We start from the raw sequence: 18909 nt of genomic DNA on the forward strand, positions 1-18909 counted from the left end.
AAAATGAACTAATGACTCTGTTTGAACATACTGAAAATTAAGTACACATACCCCATAGCATAGTTCCGAGGAGTGCAGTCGAGCCCAAATGGACTAAGGCTGCTCATGAAGTAACTTGTGTAAAGCAAGACTGTGGCAGAGACAATGAATTCTGAAAAAGACCCCAGAACGACTCCCGTGGAAGAGCTGTGCCTTCCTTAGCCTGGCTCCCATACCCCGGTAACCCACCTTTCTACTAATTTTTTCCTATAGCTACCAAATTTTAAAAGTCTGTGGATCTGAAAAGAGTTAAGGAGTTCCTTTCTCCATAAATCGCTAAATGGTAACGAACATGGAGAACCAGCCATAAAGTTAAAAACAGAAATGCTGTTGTCTGCTCAGAATGTTTGACAAGGGCGGTATATAAACTAGGCCCCTACTATTTTACATGTTGGAAAATTGTCCTGCATGGCTCCAAACACCATCAGCCTTAATCTATAAACTCCTAAAGCGTGGCCTTCACTCTTCGGTATGGTTCAGAGTCTCCAAGCAGCCAGAAGTCCCTCAAAGTATGCACAGAATTCACTACAATGGTTCTTGCTAATAATGCCTATGTATTTTTAAATTTTGATTGTCTTAGGCAGAAAATGGAAACTTTCCCTCTTCAAGCTCATTACAAATCAAATCCCAGTGATGGTATCTGAGCCCCTGTAATTGTACCATCAGCCCCAGGGCACAGACACAAACAGGCCCCTCTGAAAGAGTGCTTGTCTCCTCCTTGCTGTTCTTGCCTCCTGCCAGGGCAGATTTGTATCATTCCCTCCACAGACAGGCTTCAAACTAGAGAGACACAGAAGAGGAGCCCGGGGTACTGTCCTTTGTTGTAGTCTCCAATGTCTGGTAGCAGAGACACTCCCCCCCCCCCCACCTTCCCCCCCTCCACCCCCCTTCCACCCTCCCTCACATATTTATCCAGGTCTTGTCACTGATCAAAAGGCAATACAAAGCCACACTGATATAAGTTAATAGAAAAAAAAATCCATGTCACTGTAAAATTAAATTTTCACGGGAATGAACAAGCACCGAGATTAAGGAAATTTAAACTGACGGAAGCACACCACATGAAGCCGCAACACAAAAGCTCGCTGCTTTAAGACAGGCGCTGATCCGTCTAGACAGTTTGTCCTCCAGCTCTGAAATCCATAACAGAGAGTACTAGGGGGCTTTAGAGGATCATTCCCCCCAGAACTATGTGACACATCACACAGCGACTCCTTACCTCAGCCACTCATCCGGCTGAATGCCCGGAAACCACACACTGTATATCAAGGTAAAGAGTCAACACAAAGACTTTCCCCTTCCTTAAAGGACTCTTTTGAGAAGTATAAAAGAAACAAAGTCACTTAAAACCCCAAACATAAATAAGTAAGACAGAATAAGGTCACATAATACTGTCCAAGGCGTTTGCCGTGACCTGGTATACGGTGGGCATTAATTCAAGGATATTAAACTCTTATACTGTGATTTCAGCACTCAGAAAGATAGACGGACGGACGGACGGGGAGACACACACACACACACACACACACACACAGATCCCCAGAACTTACTTTTCTTCTTGAAAAGTTTAAAGAAAGATTTAATCTTTGCATTAATGAAGACCACCATTTTCTTCCTGCAGCACCTACATAGGATCAGAATTGGAAGTCCCTTTAAAAGTCGGGTCCAGCAGGTGGGTGGCAAACTGTGCTCTACAGCTCCAGATTCTAACTTTCTTCATCAGGTTGCGGTGCTCCGACATCTGTCTCCCTAGGCTGCTGGAGCTCTGAGGTCAAGTTTGTAGTCAGGTGGTTACAGACCATTAGCAGTCCTTGAACCAGAAAAACTCCCACTGAAACCCAATCTGTAAGACTAGGAGCAGCCAGTGAGAACAGGAAGAGAAAGCTAATCACAGTCTTCATTTGCATAATAAGCACAGCGGCAGGCTCCCTGCCTCAGTGCCCATTCATCCCATTTCCTCCTCACACTCCAGAAGTTTCTCCTGTCCACCCTCCACCATTAGCAGAGTTTGCTTTCTGGAGGTCACATCAAAAGGAAACAAACAGGTCCCCCGGTTTCATGAGGCCGCTGTGTACACCCAGGTCGGTTTGTTGGTTTCGTTGGTTGGGTTGGTTTTGTTTTACAGGATCCAGTAAGTCTGAGCGCAACCCCACCAACGTTGGTTCTGTGACTTTCCACTCTGGGAGGAAGGGATATGAACTAGTAACAGGCGAAAGGAACCAACCTTTGTTTCCCAACCACGCCCCCAGGCTCTGCCTCCCGGACCACCTCCCATAAGCAGTACAGCTTTAGAACAGAAAGGACGGGGACTTTGCAGGGGGGGGGGACTTAGTGGCATTTCTATGCAAATGAGGTGCCCCATCTCCTCACCCCCTGCTAGTTATCACACTCAGTTTGGGTCTTGGGAAGCATGATCTCATTTGCATCTAGCTGATACAACTCAAACAAACAAAACCCCTTAACTTCCCCACTCCCTTAAAGAAGAAGAAATTAGATACATTACCCGAATCACTTTAATCTCTTTTAAATGCAGTCATTACCTAACAGCCTGGATCTAACAATTCCGCCACAGCTTTCCTGGGTAGTAGTTTTAAATAAACATTATTTGGATGACTCTTTAGCACAAACGTACTAAGTTCTGGACTGAGGAAAGACAAATATAACAGGGGGGGGGGGGGGGAAATCAAGGCACCGTTAGAAAAATACAACCCAGGAGGAAAGAGAGAGATCTGAAAACTGAACACAGCAGATCAGGAACTGAAGAGGAACCCAGGAAAAACCTCACGTCTCACCCCACTGCACACAGAACAGTCCATGAAGCAATTTAAAGGACCTCTTAGTTCATTGCTTGGGGCCAGACTTGTAACCGAATGGAAAAATGTAATAATCCTCTAATTCAAAACATTTACTTTATAACAAAGGCTCTTAACTCAAAGAACAGCAGTTTATATAAGGGGCTCCCTCTAAGGAAAGCTTGGTGATGATGGCTTCTCCAAGTTTAACTACACTTTTTGAACAACCAACGCCAACAAACAAAAACCAAAGACACTATCATCACACACAGAAATTCTGATATGCGTTCTTTTGATTTTACATTCAAAGTCATAAAGTGTTAGACAGCAAAGGAGTCACAACCAATTCAAATTACACGATGTCTTAAATTGAGGCAAAGTTCCGACTTCAGACTTATCAAAATGCACCTTGCTCTGTGCATTGCATTAGAGACAGGGAGAGTTCCGGAAAGAAACACTTGCATTCACCACCACGCCCTAGTTTTTGAAGTTCAATGTCACTTTGAAGTTCAGAGACAACTTTCCAACTGAAGGTAGCAGAAACTGTTGAGGAGAGCAAACCTGGAATACACCCAATCCTGCACACCATGCAGCTTTTTGTGTATGCAGTAACGGCATGCAAACACAGATACATTCATTAAATAGATAAGTACTGAGAGCCTATGATGGGCCTCCCTCATCAGGTTTTTACTATTTGACAAGACACTAATCACTGGGCAGATCAGAGAGTGGTAAATTCAGGGGGCAAAAGAAAAGTTTGATAAAAGTAGACAAAAGAGGATGGGAAGGGAGGTGGACAGGTCTGGGTGGATTTTAACCAAGTCAGGGTGGTCCTCACTGCAATTATGGGGTTTGAGTCCAGGCTTGAAGGTGAAGATGGTCATAAACAGAACTCATCAATAAATCCCACTGGCTCTCATTTTCAAAACAGAGGCTGTCCCTCAGGCTGGGGGGACACGTCTCCAACCCCCCAGGACTAGTTAAAGAAATGTTCCTTCCCTTCTTAGAAAACGAATTGCAACAAAGGTGCAGTTATTTCCTCTCTTTCCAGACTGCCCTGTGGTAAGTAGCCACAGTTAGGGAAGATAAGCCCTATGGGTTACCCACTAACCAATGGGAAACTCAGGAACAAGAGGCAGGCTTCCAGTCCGGAGCCAGGGGCACTTCATCCTCTTCAGGCAATAAACCAGATGAATGATCAGGTTTATCAACTCCTACACACTATTACATTTTGTCATTATGCATTTTATTAATCATCAAGTTTTGTTAATTATGAAGTCTTCCCCAATAATACCGCCATCTTGCGCTTTACATCTTATGTATCAGCCTGAGAACAGGGATGTATGTCTACCATACAGTTGTTTGCACGCCTTCTTGCCATGATTTATTTAAGCAAATGTCTAGTATTTTGAAGTTGCTTGGGTCAGACATCCGACAGGCAATACATGATTCTATGGTGCTTCCCATTCCAGTTGTGGACAGCCATATTAACAGCAGCAAAAGCAAATCAGCTGGAATAATACCCCAGACTCTGAAACTTAACAGCACAACAGGAGATCTCAGTTGTGCAACCACCAACATCCTGTTCCAGGACAGGAACAGCTCCTTCAAGGAGACATCCGTGCCCGGGTTTGGTCAGCGGTCCAGTGGAGGGAAGGACGGTGTTTCTATCAGGGTTATCATCAGAACTTCAGACATTTTTGTGGATAGATTCCATGGAATAAATCTTGCATGTGGTAAGCATTTGTATTTGTTAAATACACAAATAAAAATCTCAGGCAACAGCAAAGCAGCCTCACTCTTAATAAGGAATTAGACTTATTTTTGAATTTTTATTTGTGTGTGTGTGTGCACGCGCGCACGTGTGCACTCATGCACATGCATGTGTATGCTTGTACATGCATGGGTGAAGGTCACAGGACAATGTGCAGGTGTTGGTGCTAGCCTCCCACCACAGGGTCCCAGGAATCGAACTCAGATGGTCAGGCTTGGTGGTAAGCAACTATCTTTCCACTGGTCGCAGAGTTAAACTGTCATCTCCTTGAATGCTCTACCCACTCCCTCTGGTTTATACCCACACAGCATTTTTTTTTCCTAGTACCTTCAAATGCTAATTCTCAAAAAGTTTTCAAGTTAGCGAGCGGGCTTAGTCAGTAAAGGCAAGCATGAAGATGTGAGTTCAATCCCCCAGTTCCCCTGTAAAATGGGCGAGTGCAGCAGTGGACACCTACCATCTATCTCAACACTGAGGAAACAGAGACAGGGGGATCCTTGGGGCTTGAAGACCAGCTGGGCTAGCCTCTGGTTCAGTGGGAGATCCTATTTCAGAAAAAGTGAGGTGAAAAGTGATCGTGGAAGGTATACAACAGTGGCCTCTGGCCTCCACACATAAGACCATGCCCACACACAAAACAAGGATAAGTAAATTTAAACACAACAAACAAACAACAAGGCTATACTGCAACCTTGGTCGAAGAATCCTGGCAAACGGTGAAATTGTTAGTTATTTATTTTGGCGCTCTTACCCACACGAGGAACAAGTCCCGAACACGACAAATCCACAGAGGAGCTGTTTATTAATATAGGATAGGAAGAGATGTGACAGGCCTGTGTGAAACACACACGTGAGTGAGGAGAGGAGAGGAGAGGAGAGAGGAGAGAGAAGAGAGAAGAGACCTGTGCAAAATGGCACTGGCTTTTTAAAGAGTGGGCCGTGCATGCGGCTACTCCACGCATGAGCGTAGATTACATGGCCGCGCGCGCGCTTTACACAACCATGTAAAGCCACGGAGTCCTAGCCACGCAAGATGTTCTGACCCAGAAATGGCTATTTTGAACTGGAAATAATTAGGCAGTCCGCTGGGCAAGCCCAACCGTGTGGACATGTTGTGGTTTCCTATCAGAAAGCACTCTACTCCAATCATCTTGGTGGCTTATTCTAGTACAGAACTTTGGAATTCTGTTTCCATTATTATGCTGTGTAATAGGTATCCTTATAAAGTTCCAACTTTTTTGCTTATTTTTTCACATTAATAAAAACCTTCTTTGTAATAAATGTTACACTTAAAGATTTGTCTTAGCCGAGGTGTGCTGGTGGCACATGCCCTTCATTCCAGCAAAGGCAGGCAGGATCTCTGAGTTCGAGGCCAGTCTACTCAAAAGAGCAAGTTCTGGGATAGCCAGGGCTACACAGAGAAACCCCATCTCGAAAAACCAAAACAAACAAACAAATAAATAAATAAATGTTTCCCTTTTAGGCCAGATATGGTGATATGGGCCTCTACTTTCTGCTATACAGTGGGCTTGTGAGCCCATGAGCTCAAGTTCAACACAGTCTGAGCAAAGGAGTAAGAGCCTCTTTATTAAGAACACATTTTCTTTGGGGCATCATTTTATCACTTCCAAAGGTAGGGTTATCCAATATACCAGTTTTAAAAAACTTAACTATGACAGTGGTTAATGATCAATCTTTTAACAGTTTTATACCAAGCACTTATTAGTTTCCTTGTGTTAGATATCCAGGATAAAAGTGAGTCACTCATGGCTACTGAGGTGCACATGCCTATAATTCCAGCATTCATTCATCAGATGGAAGAAAGAGAATCACTGGATTCAAGGCCGTCCTAGGCTGCACTGGGTTGTATCCTGGCTTGAAAGCAAAGGTCAATGGATATAGCTCAGTAGTTAGGTGTGGATCCAGAATGGCTAGATTTTATTGCCTCAGGGGGGAAAAAACGGTCAGAGTCCAGTGGGGAAGACAGGAAGACACACCCCAAAAGATAAAAGTGGTAGGTACAATGAGTAAGTCCAGGAGGAGGGAGGTAGACAGGAAGTTCCTAATGAAAATGATCAAGGAGGACCCCCTAGTTCATCTAGAGGAGGAACAGCACAGATACAACAGAGGAGAGTGTCTCAGTGAAGAAGTGAAGGGAGGGAACTGTCCTGAGACTCAGGTCTGCACAGGCTGTGTGGAGGCTCTCGGGACAATGGTGAGGAAAAACAGAACAGGACAGGACCAGAGCACACCCAAAGGCCCTTGCTTGTCACCAGGGAATAGGTGGCCCTTTAAGAAAGACACCAGGAAGGCCTACGTGTGCCATGATCCATGCGAAAAGGTAAGCTCAGGAAGTCATTTGCAGCTAAGTTTCTTCACAATGCTTAGGTTTATCAGCCTACGTATGCAGCATATACACTCTCAACATCCTTAATTCTGAACATCTCTAACAGGAAGTGATCCAAAATCTGCAGCGTTTTGAGTTCCTGTATGTTGTCATCAGTAGAAAATTCCATGCCTGACTTCAGCAAGAGATGGGGCACAGGAAAAACAGAGGTGCAGCAATAGTATTGTCCAGAGACCTCTTCAGACTGTGTATGGGGTGGAGAGAAAGCAGAACCTGAATTCTAAGTTTAGACTGGAGCACAGAGGGATCTCACTGTGCACATGCACGTATTTGGAATCAGAAACACTTTGGCTCTGTAGCACTAAGAGCAGTATTAGAATATGTTTTTTAAGTCACAGAGACCTTAAGTATGAATTGAAAAACAAACAAACAAACAAACAAACAAACAAACAGGGTTGGGGTGTGTTAAGTCAGTGCTGGTATTTTAGAATAAGCAAGGCTGTCTGGGTTCCACCCAAAGAAGCATCACAGTGGGTGAGGCAAGGAGACAAAGACCCCAACTACCCACTGTGTGTCCATGTCACTGCTCATTCTTTCATCTTAGACACAACCTTATCACTTTGAGGGATAAAATACAAATGTTGTATTTTAAAAAGTGGCGCCAAGGAGTCACACCATACGACAGGCCCATGGGGGAGGTTTGTTGAGGGGAGGGGAGAGAAGGGGCAGAGACTGGTCCCTGGGGATAAGAGCAAAGGAAGAGAAAGAGAAGGGGTGTGTGTGGGGGGGGGGGGGACAGGGGAGATAGGCAAAGCCTGCCTTTTAAAAGGGAACATAGGGAATGCACACAGGGGGTGCTCTTAGTGGCTGCAGCTGAGAACATATCCTGTCATGACCCTAAGGGCAGGCCAGTACAGATGCCTGAATGCTAACATTATAAACAAACAAACAAACAACTAAATAAATAAACAAATGAATGAATGAACGAACAAATAAATAAATGAATGAATAAATGAATAAACAAACAAACAAATAAATAGGGCTGGAGAGATGGCTCAGTGGTTAAGAGCACTGGTTAAGAGGTCCAGAGTTTAATTCCCAGCAACCACATGGTGGCTCACAACCATCTGTAGTGAGATCTGGTGCCCTCTTCTGGTATGCAGGCATACATGCACGCAGAACACTGCATATATAATAAATAAATAAATAAATAAATAAATATTTTTTAAAAAGAGCTAAAAAATAAACCCCAGCAAATAAACTAAATGCTGCTTGACAGCAAAGACATGGAAGCTTCCAGAACTCCCCACAGGGCCTCTACTCCCTTACCTCCCCATCCCCATTTTCATAAAATGCCAACTCCTTGGTATATTAAACACAGTGGGACATTAGAAGTCTTTTCAATCCCCGAATTTTCATACTGCTAAACAATAATGATTAAAAGGGGACATTTTCAAATGTTATACACAGAAGTTACAGGCAGCAATTAGACTTAGCTGTCTCATATTACATACACACACACACACACACACACACACACACACATACACACACACTTTGAAATCTTCATCAATTGAAAATAAAATCTATAATTACCAAAGAGTACTGTGTTTGACTTGGTTGAAAAAGAAAGGAAAGGAAGATGTAAGAAAAAAACATCATACATAACATACATTTCTGGTTAGAGTTAAGCAGAACAAGATAAATATAAATATAACACATCTCAGAAAACTTCAGCTCCTTAAATAGAACATTCCTCAGCCCAACCTTATCCATAAGTAGTGGGTTTAATGTCTGCTAACCTTTAAGGCTATTTTTAGAGCTCAAGTTTAACATCTAACTTAGAAAAAATAGAGACTGGAGAGATGGCTCAGCAGTTAAGAGCATTGGCTGCTCTTCCAGGGCACCGGGATTTGATTCCTGGCACCCACATGGCAGTTCACAACTATCTGTAACTCCTGCTCCAGGGATCTGCCACACTCTTTTGGCCTCCTCAGGCACTGCATGCATATAGCACACATACATACATGTAGGCAAAATACTCAAACACTGGAAAATAAACATTTTTCCAAAAATGAGAAGACACACAACTACTTTGTATTTACCCATTACCTTTATATATGGTTAAAACATAACCTAAAATCCTTAGAAATGTTCACCCAATATGTTTTGGGGGCTCATTAGGCAATCTGAAAAACATCATACAATGTAAACCTTCTAGATCAATTTAATTAAATTATATGTGCATACTTGGCAAGAGATTGCAGAAAATGCTAAAGTTAACATAATTTCCTTTACACACATACATATAAAAGGTAATATCTCAGGGATACTGTTCCCAGAATGAAACCATGTGAAAAACCTTCATGCAGAATTATTTGAGCTGTCTCACTAATGTTATTTCACAAAGCACATTTAAATGCATTAATACTCCAGAACTTCACAGCAATATGTTCTTCTGTTTCCAATTAATTTTTAATGATGTGCCCATGACATATTGCAAAGGACGACTGGAAATCCCCCTTTACCAGTATATGTTGGAGGTGGTGCGAGGCAGAAAGGGAACCCTTCAGAGATGATAACACACCCTTTCTTTAGAGGGAACTTGATCCACCATCCCTTCTGCCAGTTAATGTGGATGCTGAGAAAGCCCCTCCACGCGGCATGTGGATGCTGGTTAATAATTTAACCTAATCCCACCGCTCCCATCTGCTCAGCCCCATTTCACAATGCCTGCTACCACCGTGACGAGTTTAGGCAAGCCACAATAGTCGTGAGACAAACAGTGAGCAAATGAAAGACGAGGCAGACAGAAAACATGCCTCGGGAAGAGAAAAAGAACCCCACCCCCTCACTGATGCTGAACATTCCAAGTTCAGCTGGCCTGCAAAAGTGCAAAGTCTCCCCAGCACAGGGCAGGGCCATCCGGGGGCTATCCAGAGATGATAAAAGTGAAGTGTGGGGGCTGGAGAGATGGCTCAGAGGTTAAGAGCACTGACTGCTCTTCCAGAGGTCCTGAGTTCAGTTCCCAGCAACCACATGGTGGCTCACAACCATCTGTAGAGATCTGGTGCCCTCTTCTGGCCTGCAGGCATACATGCTGTATACCTAATAAATAAATAAAATCTTAAAAGAAAAAAAATAAAAGAAAGTGAAGTGTGGCCCACAGGAGGCGGCTTTGGAAGCAGCAAGCCTTGAGTTAACTGTGTGTAAAGACCATGCATGGGAAGCCCAACAGAGCTTTCAGAGGCACCTAGAGTCAGAGTAGGAAAGAACCAGGAAGAGCCTCAAGTCTCTTGCTTCTGAAATAAGCAGCCCGAAGGGCAGCCGAGGGCTACTCCCGGCTGAACTGAGTATCTCTTCTCTAGTTTACAGTATCCTATGTGCTGCTTGTGTTAAGAAGGGGCCAGGAGGCTGTGGAATCCATTCTCATTTCTTCCCTCAACATCTTTCATAGGCCAACTCGTAACCTCCCTAGATGCATGATCCCTGGCCTATGACCAGGCATGTCTCTATTCACTGTTCAAGTAATGGCCAAAGCTTAACCTTCCTGAGGCGCTCCTTGATGAAGCTTTAATAACTTTATTTTTAAAATATGTCGTTTTACTTCAAGGACAGCTTGAAGGAAAAGCAACCTGTAGGGCTGGAGAGATGGCTCAGTGATTAAGAGCACTTCCTGTTCCTGTGGAAGACCGGAATTTGGTAGCTTGTAAACTATCCTTTAAGTCCAGATCCAGGCGAGCTGATGCTCTCTTCTGATCTCGGAGGGCGCCAGGCAGGAGGACACATATGTGGTGCACATGTATACATACAGTCAAAACACTCAGATCATAAAAAACATAAAAATTTTAAATAAAATGGTTTTAAAAAAAAGAACAAGGTGTGCCTTACAGAAAGAGAATGGACCATTTCATTAACTGTGGTTCCTTTTGTATGTATGAGTTAATTATTCTTCACCATGCTGTATGGCTCATATCCTTGTATCCAAGTAGCACTGATACGCCAATTCATTCTACAAAGCCTATATACAGGCTCACTGAAGGAGAGAAACAATATATGTGAGCAGAGCTGCATATTCATGAGCCTAATTGCAAAGTTAATTCACTTTACTGTCTGAACACCATATTAAGGGCCTTACTGCAATGGTGTGTCTCTGAGAAGAGAATCATTTTCAATGACTTAAGACTTAAAATATGCTTTTTGTACTATTTAAATTTAACATAATTGTATACTAAGAATAAATAATAATTTAAGGGAGATGAATTTTAAAATCTGGAAGAAAAAAAATGATGTCACTCTTTGGTAAAATCTTTGGGGAGCAAAAAGAAAAATCTCAACGTGGAATAAAAAGTCTGAGTCTAATAGATACCTAACTGAAAAGTGGCATGTAATTAGCTAAAACTGGGTAATATTGAGGACCTGTTTAATTGATGGTGCTACCAAACCTACAAGGAATCTACACTTGAAAAGAAGTTCAACATCGGGGAAGAAAGAGAAGAAGGGCAGGGAAAGACTTCTTCAAAAAGATTAACAACAACACAACTACCAGAGACACTGACAAAATGAAGACAGGATGTCGTCGTTGCCACCTACAGGAGTCACCCGCGGGACACCCGCTGAAGCAGGGTGTGACAATGACCTGGGGCAGCCTTGGCTCCAGCTTTCCTCTGCCCTCAGAAGAATTGCTGTCTTCCTCCATAGGTGAAGATCTTCTATACGTTCTGTGCCCTTTGAGGTTGAAGTTGACTAGGATTGGTACCGTACTTCCAGAGAGACTTATGGATATTCATAAACTAAATACCATCTGCAACCAAGTCCAGCTAAAGAAGCGCCGTATCAGGTAGGGATACCAACTCAGGTCCTCCCTCGTTCTTGGGTGACAAGCACCCTACTCACTCTGCCACATTCCCAGTCCCAACAATGGGGTCTTTTTGTTTGTTTGTTTGTTTGTTTGTTTGTTTGTTTTTCAAGTCAGGGTTTCTCTGTGTAACCCTAGCAGTCCTAGAGCTCGCTCTATAGACTAGGCTGGCCAAGATCCACCTGCCTTTGCCTCCAGAGTGCTGGGATGAATGGCATGCACTATTCCATTCAGTTTTCAACAATGGGGTCTTAAGAAAAGTTCTCATTTAAACATGGTTCTGGGGGCTGAGGTAGAGCTCAGTGGTAGAGCACTTGCCTAGCAAGTGCAAGGCCTTAGGTTCAGTCCTCAGCTCCAGGGGCAGGGTTGGGGGGAGACAAAATAACAAAAGATGGTTCTGAAACACTGCTCAAGAATAGGAAAAGTAGTTGAAGTGACGAGGAGGAACTCAGATGTCTCACTGCCCCATCTCTTCACAATCAGTGATGAGTAAGCGTTAACACTTAAAGGACCCTAGAATGGTGGTTTTGGTGATGCTTGGGATGGTATTCGGTTCCTCGAGCACGTGAAACAAGGGCTCTGTCCCTCAACTACTCCCCCAGCCCTTTGCAGCGGAGAGGCCAGTAAGCAGTGGGCGGGTCCCTTATGAACCTGTGTTCTGCTGAGTTGCCCTGCCACTGAGGCTTCCTTTTCTCTTTTTCTTGTGATTTCTTACATCGTCGCACGTATGGTTTTGATGAATGTTGCAATTAATAAGCTGGTGTGCTCAACTGCTCTTCCAAAGAGACCTGCTGGTTCACTCGCTAAATGGCCCTGTTGGGGCGAGAGGGTTAAAATGAGCTCTTCTGGTTTGCTGCTGAACTGGCAGTACTTACAGTTAAAAAGCCCCACTGTATCTGGTTTTCTAATGATGAGAGAGGTTCGTCTAGGCAAAGACAATGTGCGTCTGATCAGCGTGGAGCTTCGCTTCTTTTTTTTATTTGCATTTTCCCACATCAGGGGAGAGACAGCAGCAGAATTCTTCAAACAGAATCCATAGCCCCTTACTACATGCAAAGGCTGCGGAGGCTTCGCAAAGCCACTGGAGGTGAGATTCAGGGCGAAGAGCAGCAGCCCAGCCCAGCGCAGCAGACACGGACATTTGGAATTCATCCGGACTGCAGAGCGCGTGCATTAGCCAGCCAGCCAAAGATTAAATAAATAAAACCTTTCCAAAGTCTCAAACTTTCAAGAGTCCTTCACTGACTTTTCTTTGCAATTCGTACAGCTAACCATCTGTCGTAAATAAACAGCAAAGGGGAGTGACGAGACTCAAGACAGCATTGAGTGGAGATGGATGGTCCAGCATCTCTGATTCTGTGTAACTCGGTACTGAACTTGACTTCAAAAGGTAGATTTCTGAGTTGACACAGCAGCAGGGCCACCACACTGTCGGCCCCCCCTGTTAGCAGAGGGCAATGAAATAAGGGTGCAGCTGGAAGCATAAGGTGGGGGGACATGCTGATTACAGAATCCTCTCAAAGTGACAATCAAAAAATAACGCTTATGCTAGGTAATTGTCATGATTCTCAAAGTGTTATGCTTGGCCCCTCCCCCTTGGTATCATGGCAGCTCAAAACACAAAGCAGAAAATAATAATAATAATAATAATAATAATAATAATAATAATAATGGTATATTCCCCTACTTAGCAAATAAAGTCATCATAGGCAAGATTAAGATGAGCCATCTTCTTGATGTACCTAATAATATGTTTAACTTACGGTCAAATCTGAAGTTTAGAGTGTAAAATTGTGGCCAGTTCATAATTCGGATCACTATTTTATTCATCTCTTGCCCTTTCCTCTTTGGAGACAAGGTCTCGGTAATTAGCCTCATCTGGCTGTAACTTAAGACCTCCCCACTTCAGGCTCCCAAGTGCTAGGTTACAGAACTAAGCCACCTGCTATCTGTCTTCCACTATGAAAAAAAAAAAAAAATCATTTGAGGAATTTAACCAACAGTGAGCTGGGGAGATGGGTCAGTTGGTAAAGTGCCCACCATATAAGCATAAAGGCTTGAGTTTGGATTCCAGGACCCTTTTAGATGAAAGCTAGGCACAGCTGTGGAAGCCTATAATCTATGAAGGCAGAGACAAAAGGATCCCTGGACCTCACTGGCCAGCCAGTGTAGCCGAATCAGGTCAATGAGAGGCACTATCTCAAAAAATAATAAGGTAGGGTGTGGATAGATGGCTCAGCAACTAAGAACAATGGATGCTCTTCCAGAGAACCCCGGTTTTCTTCCTAGCACCCACACTGGAGCTCATAATCATCTAACTCCACTGACAAAGGACCTGGTGCCCTATTCTGGCCTCGGGATGTGGTTGGTAGAGGGGTATCAGGTATGCACAAGGTGAACAGACACATTCAAACAAAACACCTATATACATAAAAAATAATAATTCAAAAAGTGATCAAGTGCAGCGCGCTGGCCTATAAACACACGAATACATAAATACAAATATGCACACACAATCAGAAAAATCTTAAAATAATTTAGTTAACAGTTAAGACATAAGCAATCAACCCTAGAACCAGAATAAAAAGGAAACTAAGATGCAGAGCAAGCTAGGCCTGGTGGTATTCGCCAGCAATCCCAGCACTTGGGAGGGAGAAGCAGGAGGCCTGACTCATACAGTGAGCTCCAGATCAGCTGGGCTAAAAGTGAGAACCCGGCCCAAACAAACAATCCACAGACATTTAGGAAGAAAATAAATTAGGATCTTACAGTACCAAATAGTTCTCCCAAATCGCTCCGATACTATCTTAAAGGGTCAGATGGACTTCATTTTTCTCAGCGGGACTAAGACACCCATCTCTTTGAATGCAGCATGCCACAGAAATCACTACATGATAAAAACACAGAGCTCTGGGTTGGCTTCTCAGCACTAATCTAAAATGAGATAGTTACAAAACCATCACAATCAAATTTCATTTGCAAAGTCTATTTAGTCATTTTCTCCAGCTATCAGTGTGGTTTAAAATGCTTGTACTCTCCCACTCTTGCTAGATATCTATAAACAGTTGACTCTAATCTGATTGACATTTAATTATTTCAGCTGGAGAGTCACATACTCACCAATGGCACCCCACTGGATGGCGGAATCAGCCACAGACTCCGGACCGTATATCACATTCATCGTCAGAATAAGGTCCAGGGTGACTATGCAAATCACACTTCATCAGGGCATTCTGAGTTAGTAATAGTGTAAAAGGCACTTCTTCCCTGGGTAACCCCCAATCTCAGCTACAAATCCAACTGCTCAACAGGATAACTCTGCATTCTGAACTTTTAGCTTCATTGAGATTGCATTTCACACACACACACACACACACCCTCAGAAGGAAAAAAAAAAAAGCCTCTTCATTTTGCAGCTGCTGACCACTACAAATAGCTTCTTGTATAATTGGACTTAGAATGCACCCCAAACCAGACGTGTTGAATGGCAACCTGAATGCTTCATTCATAGAGACGGCAAATGTGTAGAATGTGCTCAAAACATCACAGTGGTGAAGGGGATCATTAGGAAGTCTTGGGGCAGAAGACTGCTTTTCAGAAGCCCCCTGCAAATTCTTCTCAGGTCTATGCAAATGGCGAGAGAGAGGGTTCAGAAGATTCCCACAGCGATCAAAGAAGGACTAGAAAATCCCCCTCCACCCTATCTAGATGGGGTCTCCCTGACTGTGACCCTCCATTCGCCACAACAAATGCATACTCCTAATAACACATGCTTGTCCTGAATTCATTCACACTGCAGCATTGAATATCCATCCCTAAACTCAAGCATTTTTAGGCAGCTTTCTTTTATGCCCTACGCACTCTGCACAGGGCAGACCCCCTTGTTTACATTTCCTAGAGGGCCAGAGTCAAATCCGCATGATTCACTTTCACAGTGCCAACCTTGGTGTCAGGGACAAACGGCCAGAATGGGAAACGTGGAACTGTGACAGAAACTTGTGGGGTCAGAGGGAATTCAAAAGGACTATTTGTTATGGCTCCATGATTTTCTGACTTGTATAAAGTTGGGCTTTAAGAAACTGCTTACAGTGGAGAGCAGGACCGTGACTAGATAATAAAAAATGGTGAGCTTCCAAGATGGCTGGCTTCTTCCTCACCTTCCTGACCTGAGACAAAAACCTGGAAGCTTCAAACAAAGGCCTGGTGGTATTTCTCTCCCACTACTAGGGTCCCCAGGCTGTGGATCGGTCTGACAAATTCAAGACCAGACCAGGATGTGTTTAGCCCCAAACTTGTGGACTTACCAGCCTCCTCTCTTTCTTTGTTCAAACTGACCAACCCTAAATTGAAAACCCCCAGCCTTCAAGGGGAGACCAGCCTCTCTTCCCAAATTCCCTTGTGTTTCCCAGAGTGTCTTTTCTGTGTGTTTGCTGTTCGTGTGTGTGTGTGTGTGTGTGTGTGTGTGTGTGTGTGTGTGTGTATACACATATATGTATATGTATGTGTGTGTGCATGTGTGTGTGTGTGTGTGTGTTGTGTGTGTGTGTGTATGTTTTATGTGCATTGGTATTTTGCCATGGAACTGGAGTTACAGACAGTTGTAAGTTGCCATGTGGGTGCTGGGAATCGAACCCAGATCCTCTGGAAGAGCAGTCAGTGCTCTTAACCGCTGAGCCATCTCTCCAGCTCAGTTTGTCATTACTTCAGACAATAAATCTCTCCTGACCCTTCAACTTTGTTCAGACCTGTCATTCCCTCTCAGTGACATCTGTGCTTCCTGTCCATAACAGCTTCAACTTGTCTTTGTCTAATGGTCTATTTAGTGACTAAGTCTCCCAGTTACAAATGAGCTGGGCCATACCACAGAGGGCAGAGTTCAAGAATCCTCAGGATCTAGAGGTATGACGCCATAGCTAACATGTAGGCATGCAATTAACATTATTTCATTAAATTAATAAATTCCTACAAGAAAAGAAACAAGAAGTTAGAGAGGTGAGTTGGTGGTAAAAAGCACTTGTTGCTCTTTGCAGAGGACCTGGGCTTGATTCTCAGCACCACATGGCAGCTCACAATCTCCTGTAACCCCAGTTCTACAGGATCCAACACTCTCTCCCAGCATCCACGGGCATTTCACACACATGGTGCACTTATACGCATGTAGGTAAGACACTCTTACACATACAATAAAAATAAATAAATCTTTAAAACAACTTAAACATAACAGCCTTAGGGGATTCCTTCTGGCATTAATTCCTGATGGCATTAATAACATTAAAGGACCTGTGGGCTCTCAAATCAATAAAAAGCTTTTAACCAGAAGAAAAGTCCCAACAAGGAAATCATTCAATTCATTTGCAGCCTTGCAATTCATTAATGCGTCAACACATCAAGCGCTGCCCTAGATTCTGCAGGTACTAAGATGAGGAGAACTTCTCAGGAAGCCCTTCCTCCCCTTCCATCTCTGGGCCCTCTTCCCGAGCGGAGTACCCATTCCTCTGTCACATTATCTACGCAATCACGAGGCTCCTCTGTCCTAGTCCTATGCTCCTGGGAAGCAGGAACCGCACCTATGCTGGCTTTGGAAATTCCAGTTAGTTTGTCCATCAGATGATACAAGGAATGAGCAATCTCTTCCTTGACCATGGAGAATCCCACTGGCTAGAAAAAGGCAGATAAAATACAATAGTATCTAGGCATAGATAGCTGGAATAGGAGCCATGCAGAAGTAACATTAAGGAAAATTTGATGTAGCCAGTGATCCATGAGCTGGACCCTGAGGAGGAAGAGTTTGCTAGAGGGGGCATGCTCTACGTTCCACACAGGAAGGACAGAAACACAAGCATGAAGAAGACAGCAAGTGACTGGGGAGTTGGGAATATGAAGTCGTGGTCAGCCAATGGTGCAGACACAACCTCTCAACCAATGGTGCAGACACAACCTCTCAGTCCCAGGCAAGCTCTCTTGTGGTGCACACTGCATTTCCTGGACTCCCTTGCAAGCAGGCATTGATGCCTACTCTAGTACTTGCAAAGTAGATGTCCAGGACGAACTCGGTGATTTCTACCGATAACTTCGTTGAAGTAAATGAAGTCTCTATACCTAGCCTCTAATTTTATGGAAGCAGGAGGCAGGCATGTGCCACTTACTTGGCTGATAGGGCATGTAGCTGAAGCAGTGTGATCTTGCATTCAAACACTGGACACCAGCTTTGCCAGCACTGAGGGCCAGCTAGCTCCCTGGGCCAGCCAATTCTGAAAGAGTCATTCCTGAAAGTGAGGCTCGGGCCTGATCCTTAGCCTTTTCTGTTCATACCCTTCTGCTTACACTGCAGTCTGCATCTGAATCTCTTCAGACCGCCTGGTGACCAGAGGGGTGACAATATGGGGTTCGCAGTGATGTCTTAAGAGAGCTCTTGCTAGAGTTGGATCATGGACAGTGGTGAGGAGCTCTGCCTGCTTCACTCAGCCAGAAATAGATGAACATCAAGGGTTTTATGACAGATAGAGATCTATGTACTGAAAAAAAAAAAATTTAGAGGACTGGGATTAATGATGTGCACCATTACAAGAGGTGGTGGTGGGGGGGGAGTTTGCAGAATATACAGTCATGACCAAAGTGGCTGCCATAAATGGTTTCTCTGTGATCATTATTAAAATGCTGATTTCCCGCCAACCTTAATCACACACAACTCTTGAAGCACTTCCAATTTTCCAGTAGAGAACATATACCCAAATCAAAGCAGCCTCTTTACTTGGGAAGAAATATCAGATCACTGACCCAAAACTGACAGCACCTTTTAAAGGTAGATATAAAGGCAACGCCAGAGCACATTGAGGCAAACAGAATCCATTCTAGTAATACTGAGAATAAAATACTAAGAATAAAAAATAACACGCACGCACACACACACACACACACACACACACACACACACACACCACACCACACACTCAATTAATAAAGGATATTAATCATCTTGCCAAATCTTCAGGTAGGGCAGAGAATAAATTTACCTGCTACCCTGCCAGGGCTGCTACAGAAAAAGGCAGCTGCTGCCACCTGCTGGACAGCACTGATGGCATGCGAGTCTGAAAACCCC

The 18909-nt window shown here is 43.8% G+C and overlaps 1 protein-coding gene across 8 annotated transcripts in view; it reads right to left on the reverse strand.

Annotated features, from left to right (window-relative positions):
• Nhsl1 (NHS like 1) overlaps positions 1–18909 on the reverse strand; it is a 230054-nt gene that overhangs the window by 61995 nt on the left and 149150 nt on the right. For 2 of the 8 annotated variants that reach the window (XM_036168732.1, XM_036168734.1), the window contains exon 1: positions 1590–1662. The exons of 5 other annotated variants lie outside the window; for them this stretch is intronic. In XM_036168732.1, the coding sequence (XP_036024625.1) occupies positions 1590–1647 (58 nt within the window). In that variant the 5' untranslated portion in view covers positions 1648–1662. Of the gene's footprint in view, positions 1–1589; positions 1663–14930; positions 15026–18909 lie in introns of those variants that run through there. One more of the 8 variants, XM_036168731.1, reaches the window with a different exon arrangement.

The sequence above is a fragment of the Onychomys torridus genome, chromosome 19 (genome assembly GCF_903995425.1).
Source record: "Onychomys torridus chromosome 19, mOncTor1.1, whole genome shotgun sequence".
NCBI classification, from domain to species: Eukaryota; Metazoa; Chordata; class Mammalia; order Rodentia; family Cricetidae; genus Onychomys; species Onychomys torridus.